Source organism: Lipotes vexillifer, unplaced genomic scaffold (assembly GCF_000442215.2).
Source record: "Lipotes vexillifer unplaced genomic scaffold, Lipotes_vexillifer_v1.1 scaffold43, whole genome shotgun sequence".
In the NCBI taxonomy this organism is placed as follows: Eukaryota; Metazoa; Chordata; class Mammalia; order Artiodactyla; family Lipotidae; genus Lipotes; species Lipotes vexillifer.
The window spans coordinates 2,374,902-2,392,029 of record NW_006770037.1 but is presented as its reverse complement, the minus strand read 5'-3'; the positions used below and the strand labels follow the sequence as shown (position 1 = coordinate 2,392,029).

Sequence of the window (17,128 nt, the reverse complement as noted above, 5' to 3'; positions counted from 1 at the left end):
GAAAGAGACGCAGTGCCAGGTGGCCCCGTGGAATGGTGGCCGTGGTGGCACACCCACAAGCTGGGGGGTGTTAATCATCTTTCAGGAAGTTTTCCCCGTCCGCGGAGAGGACTGCTCCCCAGGGGGCCCAGGGCATCCCAGGATGTGCTCTGGGGCTGGGGTATCAGGCTGAATGATGCACAGAGACACTTAAGCTCTCTATGCCTCAGTTCCTTCGTAAAACGGGGCTCAGCCCTCTCCGGCAGGGCTGTCGTGAGGCTTAGGAGACCCCGCATGCGACAGCTCACAGCCCACAACAGGCGCACAGCGAATGTCTGTCTTCCCCTCGCCCGCCTCCGACCCTATTCCTTCGCTGCCATCCTTCTCGCAGGTCCCGGGAAGCGCCACGTCCCCTTCCCTGGACGGTTACTGCGCGAGTCGTGTTGCGACCAGGCTGGGGCTGTCCCCGGGCTCAATAAATCGCATCGGGGCCGCTCCCATCCCTGCGGCTCGGTTCCTCCAATCCCCGTCCCCACTCACCGGCTTCATAGCTGGCCGCCAGACATCCAGACCGGCCTCCTCCTACCTCCGGCAGCACCAGCGTCTCAACCTCCGCCCCGCGCCGTCTGCCCCTCAGCTCAGCTCATTGGTACATCCTTCTGTGAGGTGGGGCGAGGCTTCTTCTTGGAACCAATCGGACACTCCCCCTGTTTCTTACTCCTCCCCCGGTGCCCAGGCTCGGCCTCTAACCACTCATTGGTTCCTACGGGGCCTTTGAAACACGCGCCGGAGGAGGCCCCCGCTGAGTGTTGATTGGCTGGGAGGGCGCCCTCCTCCCCCCGGTTGGGAGCGGGGTGGGGCGGGGAGAGGGGCGGAGCGATATCTTCTAAAGGCCGCCACAGCGCTGTGGAGATGTTGGAAAGCCGTACTTTCTCGAGGCAGGATCCGAAGTGGTACCAGGGTAGGGAATTTTGTTTGTTCTTTTAAATTATTTTTTAAAGGCATGATGGGAAGCATTGACCTGGAGCATCTTGTGAAAACACACCACATCCTGTAGACTTTATAATTGTGGTCATATCTAGTCATATAAATACTATGAGAACCGCCCAAAATCCAGAATATAAACATACGTAGTATGTTTGATATCTTATGTTCCTTACCATTCCAGGATACATACAGGTTAGGATGTAGATCAACCTTACTGTTAACAAAATATCAATGAAATAGTATGTTATGAAGCGGAGATAAAGTGTCCAGATGGTTTTAAGTGCCAGTTTCTAAGTAATTGGCTATTATCTTTAAAAAATATGTTTGATTATTCTCTCCCCCATTCTCCAGTCCCCATTTAGTTGGCCATGGGGAGGAAGGTCACCTGGAGCAATATTACCTGCTGATCTGACAAAAATATGAAGAGCTTTCAGCTCCCTGACTCATGTTGTGGAGACCAGTGGGTAGAGAGCTAATGGGAAGAATTCTTTAGCAAAGAAGATAGCACAGTTTGACTTAGAGACTGTATTAGTCAGTGTTCTCCAGAGAAAAGAACCAATAGGATATGTACATGGAGAGATTTATTTTAAGCTTGGCAAGTCAAAAGCTGATACGGGAGACTAGGGGGGCCTGGAGACTCAGGAAAAAGCTGTAGTTGTAGTTCAAAGGCAACCTGCTCTACAACCAGGACTACCTGATATTACAGGTGAAGTCCAAAGGCCATCTGCTCCAAAATGCCCGCTTGCCTTTTTGTTCAGGCCTTCAATTGATTCAATCAGGACCACCCACATTATAGAGGGGAGTCTGCTTTCCTCAAAGTCCACCAACTGAAATGTTAATCTCATCCAAAAACACCCTCACAGAAACATCCAGAATACATTTTGAGCAAATATCTGGGCACCATAGCCCAGCTAAGTTTGCACATAAAATTAGCCATCAGACAGGTCCAATCATCACTGAACTTGATTCATTAATTTATTCAGAAAATATTTATTGAGCATCATCTCTATCCTAGGTACTATTCAAGGTGCAAGGAATATCTGAGTGAACTAAACAAAGTCCCTGCCTTTATGGGGCTCACATGCTGCTGGGGGAGACTGTCAGGTAGTGATATGTGCTGTGAAGAAAAATGAAAACAAGTGGAGTCTGATGAGGATGCTATTCTAGATAGAAAAGTCAGGGAAGGCATCTTTGAGCTGTCACTTGAGAAACACCCAGATGAAGAGAGAGAGTGAACCATTTGAATAGTTAGAGGAAGAGTTTTCAGTCTGCCTGAAGAGTAAGGAGGTGCAAAGCCCCTGGGGTGGGAATGTGCTAGGTGTGTTCAAGGAACAGCAGAGAGGCCAGTATGGGAGAAGCTGATTGAGTGAGGCTGAGAGAGGTAGGCAATGAAGCAGGGCCTTGTGGGAGGCTTAAGAGGCTCTTTTCTGAAGCTTTGAGAGAGGGTCCAAGGAAAGACTGGAAAATTAATTTATTAATTTTTGGCTGCATTGCGTCTTCGTTGCTGTGCACGGGCTTCTCATTGCGGTGGCTTCTCTTGTTGTGGAGCACGGGCTCTAGGCACGCAGGCTTCAGTAGTTGTGGCAGGAGGGCTCAGTAGTTGTGGCTTGCGGGCCCTAGAGTGCAGGCTCAGTAGTTGAGGTGCAGGGGTTTAGTTGCTCCGCGGCATGTGGGATCTTCCGGACCAGGGCTTGAACCCGTGTCCCCTGCATTGGCAGGAGGATTCTTAACCACTGTGCCACCAGGGAAGTCCCCTGATTGTTTAAGTATTATCTGTGGCTACTTTTGCGTTACAGTGGTAGAGTTGAGTAGTTGCAGCAGGGACTGTATGGACTGCAAAACCTAAAATATTTACTCTCTGGTCCTTTACAGAAAAAGTTTGCCCACCCCTGTGATATATATAGTCTGTGAGAGAAATGTATATTTCTTCTAGTAACATGATTTTAACTCTGCTTCTTGCAAAGGAAGAATCCTGGCCTTATTATGCTAAAACATTCTCCTCTGCTTGGCTTGGTCCCTTCATTATGGGGGTCCAGCATAAACTGACAAGGGCTATGGCTGAACTATCTGGTTAAATGGCATCATAGTAACCTAGTTTCTCTCTAATCCCCAAGATTCTCCCTGGAGAGGAGGAGTGGGGGCTGAAGTTCAGCCTGCCACACCTGTAGTCTTCAGTTAATTTTTTGGTGTGTGACTCATGGCTGTTAACAGAAATCTGTGTGGTCAAAACAATGTGGAGGATTTATCCAAACCATCAGAGGGAAAAGTGTTAACATATGTTCACAGACAGATGAGTATCTTTAGAGATGCTCAAAGAGAAATGAAACATGATTGCCATCAGAGGTTGTACTTGGATGTATGTTTTACAAATAGATCCATACTTTTAAAATATTTTAATATGAATGCTAATGGATTTGACATGTGTGTTAGGGAGAGAACACTGGAATCTTAGAGTTGACTGCAACTTGGAGAGATCATACCTCCCCATTCGTGACATGCCAAGTTTAAAAATTTCTCTTGTGCTGACCATTGGTTACAGTATATAACATCTGCAGTAGGCATATGTTGTTTTCCAATTGCTTCTTCCTTTGGTGAGTTGCTCCTGTCTCATTTCATGCAGTCTTGTTGGGCATGTGACTGGGACTGATCCATAAATGTACCCTATTCCTCTGGTCACAGTTAATGGTCCAGGGAATGCATGTGACCCCAACTGGAGCATCCTTCCTTGTCTTGTGTGCTTTGCTTGCTGGCATTCTTATTTTCTTCTTTACCTTCCTAAGGTCTCTGTTTTACCCCAGAATGATGATGAGTTATAATTTGCACTGGATAACTGGAGTGTATTGTAAAATATATTTAAAATATTATTTGAATTTTAAAATGCTATTGTATTTTATAGTGGGAATGGATGTAACAACTTCGCTCATTCCACAGACTCTTCTGTGACTTTGTCATGCTCTGTCACGAGGTGGAGTATAATACTGCTCTTAAATATGGGCTGGCCTTAGTGACTAGTTTGACTGGTAGAATATACCAAAGTGATCAATGATAAGCTTGATAAGATTGCATCCTCATGTATCCAGCACCCAGGTCAAGTAATGGAACATTACCAGCCCCCAGAAGTCTCCTTTGTCCACTAGCCACCCCAGAGGTTAGCTCTGGTTTGATTTCTGAAACCATTGCTTAATTTTGCTTGCTTACAAGTTGTATATAAATGGTATCTTTTGTGTCTGGCTTCTGTTGCCCAACTTTGTGAGATTCATTCATGCTGTTGTGTGGGGTTATACGTGTTCATTCTCATGGCAGTATTCTGTTGTATGAATGTGCTATAATTTATTCATCTCATCTACTGTTGATAGGCACTGGGTAGTTTCCAGGGCTGGGCTATTATGAATAGTGCTGCTAAAAATATCCTTGTCCACGTCTTTTGGTAAACATATGTACATAATGCTTTTGAGTATATACTAGGAGTGGAAGTGCATATATTCATCCTTCGTCAGTACGGCCAGTTTTCCAGAGAGGTTGTACCAATTCACACTCCCACGGGCTGTGTTAGAATTCTAGGTCAACATTTTGGCCAACATTTAGTATTGCCTGTCTTTTTCATTTTAGCCATTCAGTGGGTGCTAATTTCAAATTGTCAAGAGACTAACACTAATCAGTTGGATATCAGAGAGAATCAGTAGATGCCATTCTTTAAGACGTAGCAAAAGTTCCATAATTTTTAGGAATTTTTGGAAAATGTTTTTGTACTATGTTATCATGTCTAAATATTTTATGCATTATTTTATAAATGTCCATATCATTGCAGTGTCTATATTTTGAGGGTACATGCCTACTTTAGACCATAAAACTACTGATATGAACAGAGTGGCCCTCAATTTAGGAAGCTTCCCAAATTTAGGCCTCATCAGTGAGCACCTCGCACTATGATGGGAGAAATATTATTTAAGTTTCCCAGGCATCCCCAGCTTGGGGCTAAAATTAAAGTCACAATAACCATCCTTTATGAAATATTTCTCTGGTTCCTAGTCTGTTTACTCTATGAAATTGCAGCCCCTGTTTATTCCTCATGCTAGTTCAGTACATACTCATGGATGACATCCCATATGCTCAGAAAGGCAAGAGCAAGGCACCCGCTGTCTTTGGCTCTCCTGCTCTCCCTTGCTGGTCGGGTCACTGCCCAAACCTGGAGCAGCAACCATGCTGACACCCGCCGAAGGTGCTGGGACCACCGCTGACCACTGACGTCCCACCCATCTGCAGTGCCAACTGCACCTTCTCTGTCGCTGCTGAAATTGCTGGCACAGGATTTTGCTAACACTTGCATCTTCAGTGTCCCCTGGAGATTTTAATGAAATAGCTCTTCTTAGTTTCACTGGCTGTTTACAGCCATGGAACTTGGGTCACAGGATGTTGTGGGTGACCAACACTGGGCAGTACTGCGAATTGTCCCTCCCCTCTGGCTCTGTCTTGATGTCATGGAACCCAATTTGTGTACTTTGACTGTCTCTTCCTTCAGGGTGAGTTTCTTCCCAGGAGAACTCTGGCCTCTCTGGGAAACAATCCTGACAAGATTATCTCACCCTCTGCCAGCTGTGCTCAAGTATGTCTGAGTCCCGAGTGCTTAGTCTCAAGCTGGGGTGACCTCATGTCCGGTTTAAACCTTAGTCCTGGTTTATGACTGTTGGTTGCCCTGGCGTAATTATTAACAGCTCTCTCTTTTACTTTCCAAAGTGTCCAGGGTGGGGTAGTAAATTATAAGGACATTCTCTCTTCAGCCATCTTTAGGAAAGTTTTCCAGAGGTAAAACAGAATCAACAGCACATTTTAGAACAGTCAAGAAATAGAATATATAGGAAAGGGTTTTGAACCCCGAAGGCTGGGTATGGCATTGCAGCTACGGCCTCGTTTGCTGTCCCTGCTTTTCCTCCCAGCCCCACGGCTGGCAGCCACTTGGCTCCACCTACAGCCTGGTTTCTGCTCTGATTTTAGATGGTTTCTTCTTGTCACAGGGAGATAGAAAGAGAAGGAGTAAAAGGCTCTGAAACTCAGTTGGAGGTTAATACTTGCGGTGGGGGGCCTACCTGGCGTGGCCTGGGCCCAATTTTACTTATCTGGCTTTTGCTGTCTTCCTGAGACAGTTTCTATTTTCGATCATATCTTAGTTCTGAATGGAGCCCTGATGATCTCTTGCCATTTCCCCTGTCCCTGGCCTGCCCTGGACCTGAATTCTGGCTCCTGACCCTCAGTCACATGGGTTCTGCTGTCCACGGCCAGCTTTCTCAACATGGCCTGTCCTACCCTGTTGCCTGCTTGCACCCCATCAGTGTCCTCTGCTCTTTGGAAGCCGTTTTGTAACCTCTGGTTGCCCTTGCATGCTGGGTTCCCACCAGGAAGGCGGGGTGCTTTAGCAGGAAGGGAGAGGCCTTGAAGTCAAAAGACCTGGCTTCAAGTCCTAGTTCTGCAATGAGCTGTGCGACCTTGGACTAATCACCTAATCAGCTGACCTGAATTGCAATCTCCTCATCTGTAGCATGTGGAATGGAATCGCTGCTTGAAAATGAATGAATTCACTTCTGAGCTCAGAGAGTTTCCCAGTGAGTTTGTTTGGTTATGAATCGGTTATCTGGGGCTGGAATAATCCTTGGGAAGTCAGATTTCTGAACTTGAGGAATCAAGCCTCTACAAAAAAGAAGCTGGGGAAGAGAGCCTGGAACAGTTGGCTGGATTTTCCATTGTCGTCTTAGGAGAAAGTTTGACCAGCTCCTGAAGCTGGGCTATTCACCTGTCCCAATTGCTTTCAGCCCAGACAGGCCTTGAATCAGACAGCTTCTCACAGGGGAGTGTCACTAGCACCTTTCCCCCATCTTCTCTCATTGGTTTTGGGAAACCAGTTTGAGAAATTTGCCAGGAATGGAGAAGAGTCTTAAATTTCTGTCTTTCAGTTATACTTAGTTCATTTTCAATAGAATCTAAAATAGGGACCTCCCTGGTGGCCCAGCGGTTAGGAATCCGCCTGCCAATGCAGGGGACACGGGTTTGATCCCTGGTCTGGGAAGGTCCCACATGCCACGGAGCTACTAAGTCCATGCGCCACAACTACTGAGCCTGCTCTCTAGAGCCCACAAGCCACAACTACTGAGCCTGTGCTCCGCAACAAGAGAAGCCACTGCAATGAGAAGTCCACGCACCACTGCTCGCCTCAACCAGAGAAAGCCCGCGTGCAGCAACAAAGACCCAACACAGCCAAAAATAAATAAATTTAAAAAGAAAAAGAAAAAAGGGTCCAAAATAAATAGAATCTAAAATAAGGAGAAAGAGCATTATTTTCATCACATCGAAGTGAATTCAAAATGAGTTGGAAACAGGTATGTTATAAGCATCCATATTAATGATCAAAAATATGAAACAGAAATTGGCAAGGCCAACCTGATTATAGTTCTATTCTTCCTGGAATGGGAGATAGCAGGCGAGAAAAGTAGGATTTCAGAAAACATCTTCCTCTCATGCAGAAATCCCCAGTGTGGGACTCAGATCTGATTAAATGAGTCAGGCTTACATTCATTACGGTATATTACAAACATTTTTCAGCATTCAGAAGTGACTGGTGTCTCTGTGGATTTGGCCAGTTCCTGGCAATTATGCACTTGGATGCTAGTGTAAACCAGTGTGCCAAGCACCTGGAATGACGATCCATGTCTGAACAGCTTTCAGTCTGGGAAGGATGTTGTTCAAACACCATGCTCCTTCCCAAGATGGCCAAATCCTGGTTACAGTTTTATCCTTTAAATCTATTTATCCTGAAACCTGACCTTTCAAAAGGATATGGCCACATCCCTTGCCCCTTTCAGCTTCTGCAGCAAACACCTGGGGGAGCTTGCATGTGCTTTACAGCATCTGTCTGCAGATTTATCAAGAAGTATTTCTGTGCCTAGCACCTTAATTGGAAAATCACAATCTGAACATAATGTGTCAGATGGATTATTAGAAAACGCTAATTTGTTCAGAGACTGTTAAATCTGGAGTCCTGGCCAAATCCTGAACTGAGTCATGGCATTCTTTTTCTGAAATTTCCTTCCACTTTAATTTGTATGAGTATTAACCAACCTGTCCTCCACTGTAGCTGATTCACACTTGTTCTTTGTGCTGCAGCCCTTTATTAGGAAGAGAGGCTGTCATGTGGCATGTTCTGTATAGCAGTGGAAGCCGGTGCAAAAACTTAACACTTTTTAGGAATTTGATCTAGGACTACCTTGGCATATCTGGAGAGGACGAGAATGTGTGCTCTCTGAGGCAGGAATTTTTGTCTCTCAGTGACTGTGAACAGCATCTAGACCAACATCCGGCTCAAAAGAGCCACCCGGTAAATATTTGTTGAATGAATAAATAAGTGAATAAATAATTATAAGCCCACCCTCTTCTTTTTTTTTTTTAATCAATTAATTTATTTTTGGCTGTGTTGGGTCTTCGTTGCTGCGCGCAGGCTTTCTCTAGTTGCGGCAAGCGGGGGCTACTCTTAGTTGCGGTGCACGGGCTTCTCATTGCAGTGGCTTCTCTTGTTGCGGAGCACGGGCTCTAGGTGCGCGGGCTCAGTAGTTATGGCTCATGGGCTGTAGAGCGCAGGCTCAGTAGTTGTGGCGCACGGACTTAGCTCCTCCACAGCATGTGGGATCTTCCCGGACCAGGGCTCGAACCCATGTCCCTTGCATTGGCAGGCGGATTCTTAACCACTGTGCCACCAGGGAAGTCCACCCACCCTCTTCTTAATTGCACAGTAAATATCATCTTGTCCATTCCTTACTCTCTTTTGTTTTCTCTGTTTTTATTCAGTTTACACAGAAGGCATTTAAAAGCATGTCTCTACCAAATGGGGCAAGTTGAAAGCAAATATGGCCACCTTGAAGGGGGCCTTGTGGGCACCTGTCAATCTTTTCACGCATCCCTCTTGCCTCCCTTCCTCGCCCAGCCTTCACCCCTCTCCTCTAGAAGTAGCCCTGCTTCCCGGCTCGGCACATGGCCTGGCCTTCCTTTGTCTGCACCTGTAACATTATGTGGTCACGGCAATGCTCGCCTCTTTTCCCCTAGTTTGAATCCCTTTTATGTAAGACAGACTCCTTCCCTTCTGTGGAATCTTGTAGCACCAGTTATTTCCTCTCTTCTGCCAGCTCCTCACTATTGACTTCCACAGAGACCATAGGAGAGCTCAAGTCTTTCCAGTTAAAACACACACAACACACATACACACACACAAGCACACACACACACAAGCACACACACACACACACACAAACACACACACCTATACCCCAAAACAAATACCCCTCCCCAACCCCTCCAAACTTGCTCCATATCACTTTTACCTTTAGAGCCTAGTTTTTCAATAGAAAGGTCCATATTCAGAGATTCTACCTTCTCACTTCTTTTAAATCTATTATCCTTTGCAAAATTTGGTAAGAAAAAAATGTTCTTTCAGAAGGAAAATACAAAATCAAAAAATGTGTCTCTCCTTTAAGAATGGAACCAGACATTTTTCTTCCTTGCTAGGTAGATTTCTTAGGATAAGAGCATGAATCCCAAGTCACCTTGTATTTTGTCATCACAGAACTTTCCATTGGCAAAATCCCTTGATGACAAAAGAGAAAAATACAAGAACAATCTTTTATTGTAAAACTTGTTTATAACCCAAGAGGAAATACACATCTGGAGCCCTTGTACTGGAGTTTGTTTTCAGGTTGAGGGACTGACTAGGTGAAAAGAAATGATGGTTCTTCAGTTGAACCAGTTGATGAAGAATAGAGTGAACCAGCAGGATGTTTGCTAATCTTTCTTAACGAGCATTATTGAAAAGGGTATAGCAAGGCCATGTAAATGCCTCCTGGTTAAAGGGAACAATTCTAAATGCTCTCTTCCTCCCATGACAGAGTCCTTATAAAGGAATTTCTGTTTTTTTCCCCTGAATCCTAAACACACCACAGTATCTCGTTCGAGAATTACCTTCCCGTCAGCCACACTCAGAATGCCAGCCTGTACCTCTGGAGTTCTGATGTGCTCTGCGCAGGTTCCCTCCTGATGACATCCTCCGGTCACATGCAGTGGACATTGCAGGTGACTTGTCTGTGGTCTTTGATTATGATGACCCATCCCTTTGTGAAAGTACCTCTTCCCTCAGTTCTGCAGCTGTCAGTTCTCCTAGCTCCTCTTTTCCAATTCCTCCTCCTCTGTCCTGGGAACTCGGCCTTCCTCAGGGTCCTTTCCTTGGCTTTCTTCTAACTCCCCATACTCACTGTTGGCTGCCTTAGTAGTCCTTCCACTGCCAACAAGCCCATGAATTCCTAATGTCCACCTCTGGCCCTTACCTCTTCTGAGTTCAGACTCATGTGCACAGTTGCCTTCCACCTTGATGGCCCTCAGACAGTAAAGCTGTCACACAGCTCATTGCAGAACTAGGACTTGAAGCCGGGTCTTTTGACTTCAAGGCCCTCTCCCATGCTGCTAGAGCACCCCGCCTTCCTGGTGGGAACCCAGTATGTAAGCGCTGGAATTATGATCTCTTCCTCAAACTTGCTTTTCCTCCATCTCACTGTAGCCACACACCTGAGGGTCATTCTAGCTCTCCCCGTCTCACCCCATATTTAATTGGCGGCCAAGTGTTGCCTTTTCAACTCCTTACTACCTTTCGTTTTGGTCCCCTTCTCTCTATCCCCACTGCCACTGCCCCGGATCTGACCTTATCACTTCTCACCTGTAACATGGACAGTTTCCCACCTCCCTTCCTCCTCTTGCTCATACACTTCACCAGTGCATTCTCCACCTGGATCTTTTGGTGATACCAGAGGGATCATTTGAAGATGCAAATTTGATCATGTCATTTCCCTACTGAATACCCTTTACTATTCCCCACTCGTGAGATTGTCAACTAAGGAAAGTCACTTGCCATCGAGCTCAAGAAAGATTAGGTCATTAGCCACTGCAGCTGCTGACCTCCAACACACCCTGAATGGAATTCAGGGTGGAGATCAGGAATGAGGCCCTCTGTGCTTTGGGAGAAACTGGCAGAACAGGCCTTCAGATAGTTAGATATTTTCAGGAGAAAATTTTATGAACCAGCTTCTTGCATCTTCTCATATCTAGAAAAGCACTAAAATCATTAACAGGGACATCTGCTCCCTCATGACTAGCAGCAAACTTCTGCTGAAATGTGTGCTTGATGGCACATATCCCCCCTTCACCAAAATCATATATATACTGACCTCCCCCAGACCTTTTCAGAGAAGTTCCTCAGACCCATCTGAGAGGCTGTCTCCCATGCTATAGTCCTCAGTGAGCCCCAAATAAAACGGAACTCACAGCTCCTACATTGTGCGTTTTTCCACCCTTGAGCACAGCATAAAAGATTGTCAATTGGCTCCCTTGCCTAAACTATGCATCTTAACTTTCTTGGGGGAATCTCAGACCCAGAGGCCTACAGTGGAGGGGACAGTGGGGACCAGGTGGGGGTGTTGTGAATTAGAGAGTTCGAATCCCATTTTGAGGGGACACTCTTTGGCTCCAGCCAGTTGTTGCCAGGTGGGAATTTGGGCACAGTACAGCCAAATCAAATCAACTTTTTGTGTGTGTGTGTGTGTTCAGCTTTCTGTTTATTAAATGTTAGAAACTAATTTTAAAAATTAAAAAAACATCGTGTGGTAGTTCACTATGAAAGTGAAAAAGAAAAACCATCTGTGGGCCAAAGTAAACACACCTGTATAAGATGGTGCATGATTGATGCCTGTGTCTGTAAGCTCCCCCTGCATCCTGTATCTCAGCTGCATGCAACTGCTTCCAGTGCCCTAAAAGTGTCTTAAACCTCCTCGCCTTTGTTTCTGCTGGCTTGCTCCGTTTGGAATGCCCTCTTTCTTCCCCACATTCCTCCCATCCCACCCACACTCTTCTCCCAAAGAAATGCTAAGGAATTTGTGATTTTTCCTTATTTGTCAAGACTCCCCTATAGGTCCTTTCTCTCTGAAGCATTTCCTGACATTCCTTCACCCCATTTTAGGGAGAACCAACTCTCTTTCTTTTGCACTCCAATAGGTTTTATGGAATTTTGTTTTTATTTTTTTATTTGTTTTCATGATACAATCTCTAGACTTTAAGCTCCAAAGGGATAGGTTCCATGTCTAATTTATCCATATACCCTCAAGACTTGCACAGTGATTGGCACAGAGTAGCCACTTAATAAAAATTTGTTGAGTGAATAAACTAGACAGTAGTTAGTTGCCAAGATGTATACTTTCTAAAACTGACATTCACTTTAATTCTTATCAAAAAGTGCCAAAAAGTTATTTTATAGTTGAAAACTTAATATCATTCGAAAATCCTCATAAATACTGATGCCTCTTCTGCAAGTCAGTCTCCAAAGATGGCTACCAATGAACATGCCTCCCAGTATTCATGCCCTTGTGTGGTTCCCCCCCACCCCCCCACTTGAACCTGGGTTGGCCCTTTGACTTGCTTTCTGATCAGTAGAATGAGGTGGAAAGGACACTGTATGACTTCCAAGCCTGGGTCAGAAGAGGTCTTACCACTTCTGCCTGAGTTTCTTGGAATTCTTGCTCTTTTTTACTCTCTCTGGGAACCCAGCTGCTGTGCTGTGTGGACCTCAAGTCACATGAAGAGGCCATGTATAGACCCCTGCTGGGCTCCCAGCCAACAGGTAGCATCAACCACCAGCATGGGAGTGGGGCATATTGGACATCTAGCCCAATAGAGCCTGCAGGTGGAAGCCATAGCCAACTTTGCAGTGCAACTGTGCGACATCCCAAGTGAGAACTGCCCAGCTGAGCCCATTCAACACACAATCTGTGTGAGATACAACTAGGTTATAAGCCAATTAAGTTTTGCCGTGGTTGTACAATGATGAATAGCCAGAGTATCTTAGAAGTGAATAAAATCTTCTGCTTGAAATAATTATGTTAAGGATAGTTTAACCCAACTTGCTACAACTGACCTTGGAGTTCTGTGCTACATTATTTCACAGAGAACCTACTAGACCTCATGCTTCAAGGAGAGTTTTTAAATGTGCAGTGTCCTTCATTTGGAGAGTTATATACTCCTGATACATTTACATATTTATAAAAAAATCTTAGTAAAGTTTTCTTACAGGCTCATACACATCAAATTCTTACACAGCGAATAACGTGCTGATGAAAAATTGCCAGTATAACTTCCATCCTGTAGTAGCCAGTACATTTTTCATTTCATTAGAATGAAATTGTAGAAAAGATTTTCTATGGTCCTTTCTATAGAGGAGTCATTCTTTAGCAAAATAATATATGGCAGATTTCAGTAAACAATATTTATTTAGCTTTTATATGTTAGATAGTTCTCTTGCCCCATTAAAAAAATTAAGCTATAATTTATAGACAGTAAAATGCACCATTTTTAGTATACAGTTCTGCAAGTTTTGACAAATGTAGGCAGCTGTGCAACCACCATAACACTCAATACAGAACAGTTCCATAGCCCCCCCGCCCCCGCAAACTTCCCTGGGCTCCTTGGTAGTCAAGCCTCCTCCTTGACCACTGATGTTTTTTTAAAACAATTTATTGTGATATATGTATAATATATAAAATAACTATTATTTTATATATTATATATAAATATATAAAATTAACTATTTTAAAGTGAACAATGTAGTGACATTTAGTATATTCATAATACTGTACAACCACCATCTCTGTTTAGTTCCAAAAATATTTCCATTATTCCAAAGCAAAACTCGTTGCAGTGTTCTCTCCCATTCGCTCCTTCCCCCATCCCCTGTCAACTACCAGTCTGCATTCTGTTTCTATGGATTTATCTCTTCTGGATATTTCATATAAATGGAATCATACAGTATGTGACCTTTTGTGTCTGGCTTCTTTCACTTAACCTAATGTTTTGGAGGTTGATGCCCTTTGTAGCATGCACCAGTACTCCATTCCTTTTTATGGCTGAATAATGTTCCATTGTATGGATATGATCCATTTCTTTGTCCTTATAGTTTTGCCTTTATAAGAATGTCATGTAAATGAAATCATATAGTCTGTAGCCTTTTGATTTCAATGAGATGTTTTGATCTTTGCTTTTAGAGTGTAGGGGTACCTTCAATGGTCCCTATCACTTATGAAACTGTTTTCCTAATGGTTCTTTGGGGGTATGATATTTTGGGGTCCTGACTTGCGTGTACCCGTCTCCCTCTGCTTCATTGAACTTCCTCAGTTTTACACTGAGGCCCTGCCCAGAGCCTGGGCACACAACATATTAGTCGCTATCGATTTAGGGAAAGGTTGTTGGTGTGAAATCAGAGGACACAAGTGTCTGATCCTTTACTTTATATTCAAAAGCCATCTTATGCGTATAAGTAAGATTTGTGAAGCATATATAAGGAGTCAGGTTTTTTCCCCTAAGAGCTGATAGTTAGGGGCAGAAATGAGAGGATCAGATGCCACTGTGTTCCCAGAGAAAGGAGCAACGGCTGCCTCCCAATCGCTTTATGTGCTGGGGGAGGGTCAGCAATACTAGGACATTCAGATGTGTAAGGGGATATGAGGAAGGAGGGAACTTGTGACTATGTACAGGGTTGGGTCTGAGAAAGCAAGGCTTTCCTACTGCACCGGTGAGATGTCCCTGAGGATATGTAGATAAGGCAACAGAATGTGTCAACACAGAGAGGGCCTCCACAGCCTGCCTGCCTGGCTTCCTGGCCGAGCATGCCTTAGGAGAGCAGACACGGTTTCACATCTCTCTAGAAGGGCTTGGGAGATCGCCAAGAAGCAGAGCGAGAGCAGGTGGGCCTGAAGGGGTCTCTTGGTCAGGAGACCAGCCGTGGTGAGAGTATGTGCTGTGTGGCTGGGGACCAGATGGGATTTCAGACCGCTCAGCAAACGCTGGCCTGCAGGGTCATCCATCTGAGCCGAGGACCAGACGGGGCTGAACATCTCAGCAGAAGCCGTTGTATGGCAGATAATGGCAACAAGGGACGGGATGCCTTCTCCAGGTGTCATGATGCTGCACGAGCCCCAGGAGCTTGAAAACCACCCAGGGAAAAGGAGGGGGCGGAGAAATTCCAGACTGATTTTAAACTTGAAATAGCTAAATGTCCTTGGGAGCCAGGAGTGTAATTTCTGCCAGCAGGTGGAATTGGAACTTGAGATAGAGAATATGAGGAGTAGACTTATTAGTCTCTCTGGAGCTCAGTCTTTTCATCTGGCAAAGAGAGGGGTCATTCAGAGTCCCTCCTTTATACGGTTATTGTGAGCGTTAAATGAATTGATGTGTGCACAGCATTTAGGATGGTGCCTGGCACACAGCGAACAATAAATGTTAGCTCTCATTATCTGCAAAATGCATACATATGTACATATGAATACATACCTCAAGCAAACAAGCTGAAAAACAGAAAGTGATGGGAAAATAAAGATAATGCTTGAAAACCTCATCTGTTGCAGTTCTGTGCTGCCATACAAGTGAACCAGGAAATCAGAGTTCCTGCCCTTTGGAGCTTTCAATTTAAGAAACAATGAAACTTCTGACAGTTCCTACTGTTGTTGCTAAAGCTGAATTATCAGTAAATATTGACTGCCTGCTAAGTGAATTAAGACAACCGGCAACCACAAGGCTGGCTGGTATTTCAGGCGTGGCTTATGGGTCTTTGCACATGGAGGGTTGCTTGGATCTCCCCCTCAACTTTGTGCCTTTGTGGGCTTAACTTTATCAACTTACCCACAGTGGGTAGTCTTCCTGTAACCCCCCTCTCTCACTTTTTCTCTGTTTCTCTCTCTATATATATTACACATAAAAATATTTCCTATTCAGTCACCTTTCCTGTTCAGTAAACCTTTTTAAGTAGTTTCAAAGATTTATTGGTCAATTTGATAATACTGTATCATTGTAAGTGTTATTGCTAGGAATTAGTAGCCAAAATATCATATGTGATATAGTTTTCCTTGTGGCTTCCTTATTCATTCTTATTTTGCCCATTCTAACATTTTTAGGATTGTTAACCATATTATTTTTTTTACCCTTCACAAGTCTGTAGTTACGGTTAGTGTCTATAAATGTTTACTATAACCCTGTACTATTGGCTTTCAGCCAGTTAACTATTGCTGGAGTGATTTTTAGAGAATTGGCCGCCTTCCTGGGTACTGGCTGCAGCCCTTCTCTCTTTTTTTTATTCAAACAGAAAGTCACAAAAATTATAATCATCCTCATCAGTTCACTCAGTCCCATGTAATTAATTCTTTTTATCTTGATCTTTTGTTAGCACTTTTATGAATTCATCAGTTTTCCATTAGAGTTCTGAAAATGCTTATTCATTCAGTTCAGCAGTATAGTCAGTTACCAAAAACCTGTACTTGTCAGAGTCTTTTCCAAGAATTCCTTGAAGATGAAAACTTCTTATAGGAACATTTTTGCAAAAGCATCAGAGTACACCCAGAACTGTCTGTAAATGACAAAAGACTTGAAAATGACCACGGTTAAAGATTTGATGAAAGTGCATAATAATGCAATTGATGAGGAAATTTAGTTATTTCTGAGATATACATTTTAAAGTAATAACTAGAATTATGACTTATAACATTATACCAGAACATATGATTTTTAGAAATTTCATGTAATGTCTGAAACATTTATATTAACATTTTCCATACAAATAACCAGAAGAAAGTTTAGTATTAGTTTTTTTTTAATTTTTAAATTTTATTTTATTTACTTTTTTATATAGCAGTTCTTATTAGTCATCCATTGTATACACATCAGTGTATACATGTCGATCCCAATCGCCCAATTCATCACCACCATCCCCACCCTGCTGCGGCTTTCCCCCCTGGTGTCCATACGTTTGTTCTCTACATCTGTGTCTCAACTTCTGCCCTGCAAACTGGTTCATCTGTAACATTTTTCTAGGTTCCACATACATGTGTTAATATACGATATTTGTTTTTCTCTTTCTGACTTACTTCACTCTGTGTGACAGTCTCTAGCGCCATCCATGTCTCAACAAATGACTCAATTTCGTTCCTTTTTATGGCTGAGTAATATTCCATTGTATATATGTACCACAACTTCTTTATCCATTTGTCTGTCGATGGGCATTTAGGTTGCTTCCATGACCTGGCTATTGTAAATAGTGCTGCAG

General features: G+C 43.9%; 1 protein-coding gene across 3 annotated transcripts in view; it reads right to left on the bottom strand.

Annotated features, from left to right (window-relative positions):
* Positions 1-587, bottom strand: part of CDKN3 (cyclin dependent kinase inhibitor 3) — a 20,601-nt gene extending 20,014 nt beyond the window's left edge. For 2 of the 3 annotated variants that reach the window (XM_007445969.1, XM_007445970.1), the window contains exon 1: positions 520-587. In XM_007445969.1, coding sequence (XP_007446031.1) covers positions 520-528 — 9 coding nt within the window. In that variant the 5' untranslated portion in view covers positions 529-587. The remainder of the gene's footprint in view (positions 1-519) is intronic. The other variant, XM_007445971.1, reaches the window with a different exon arrangement.
* Between the last annotated feature and the right edge of the window lie 16,541 nt (positions 588-17,128).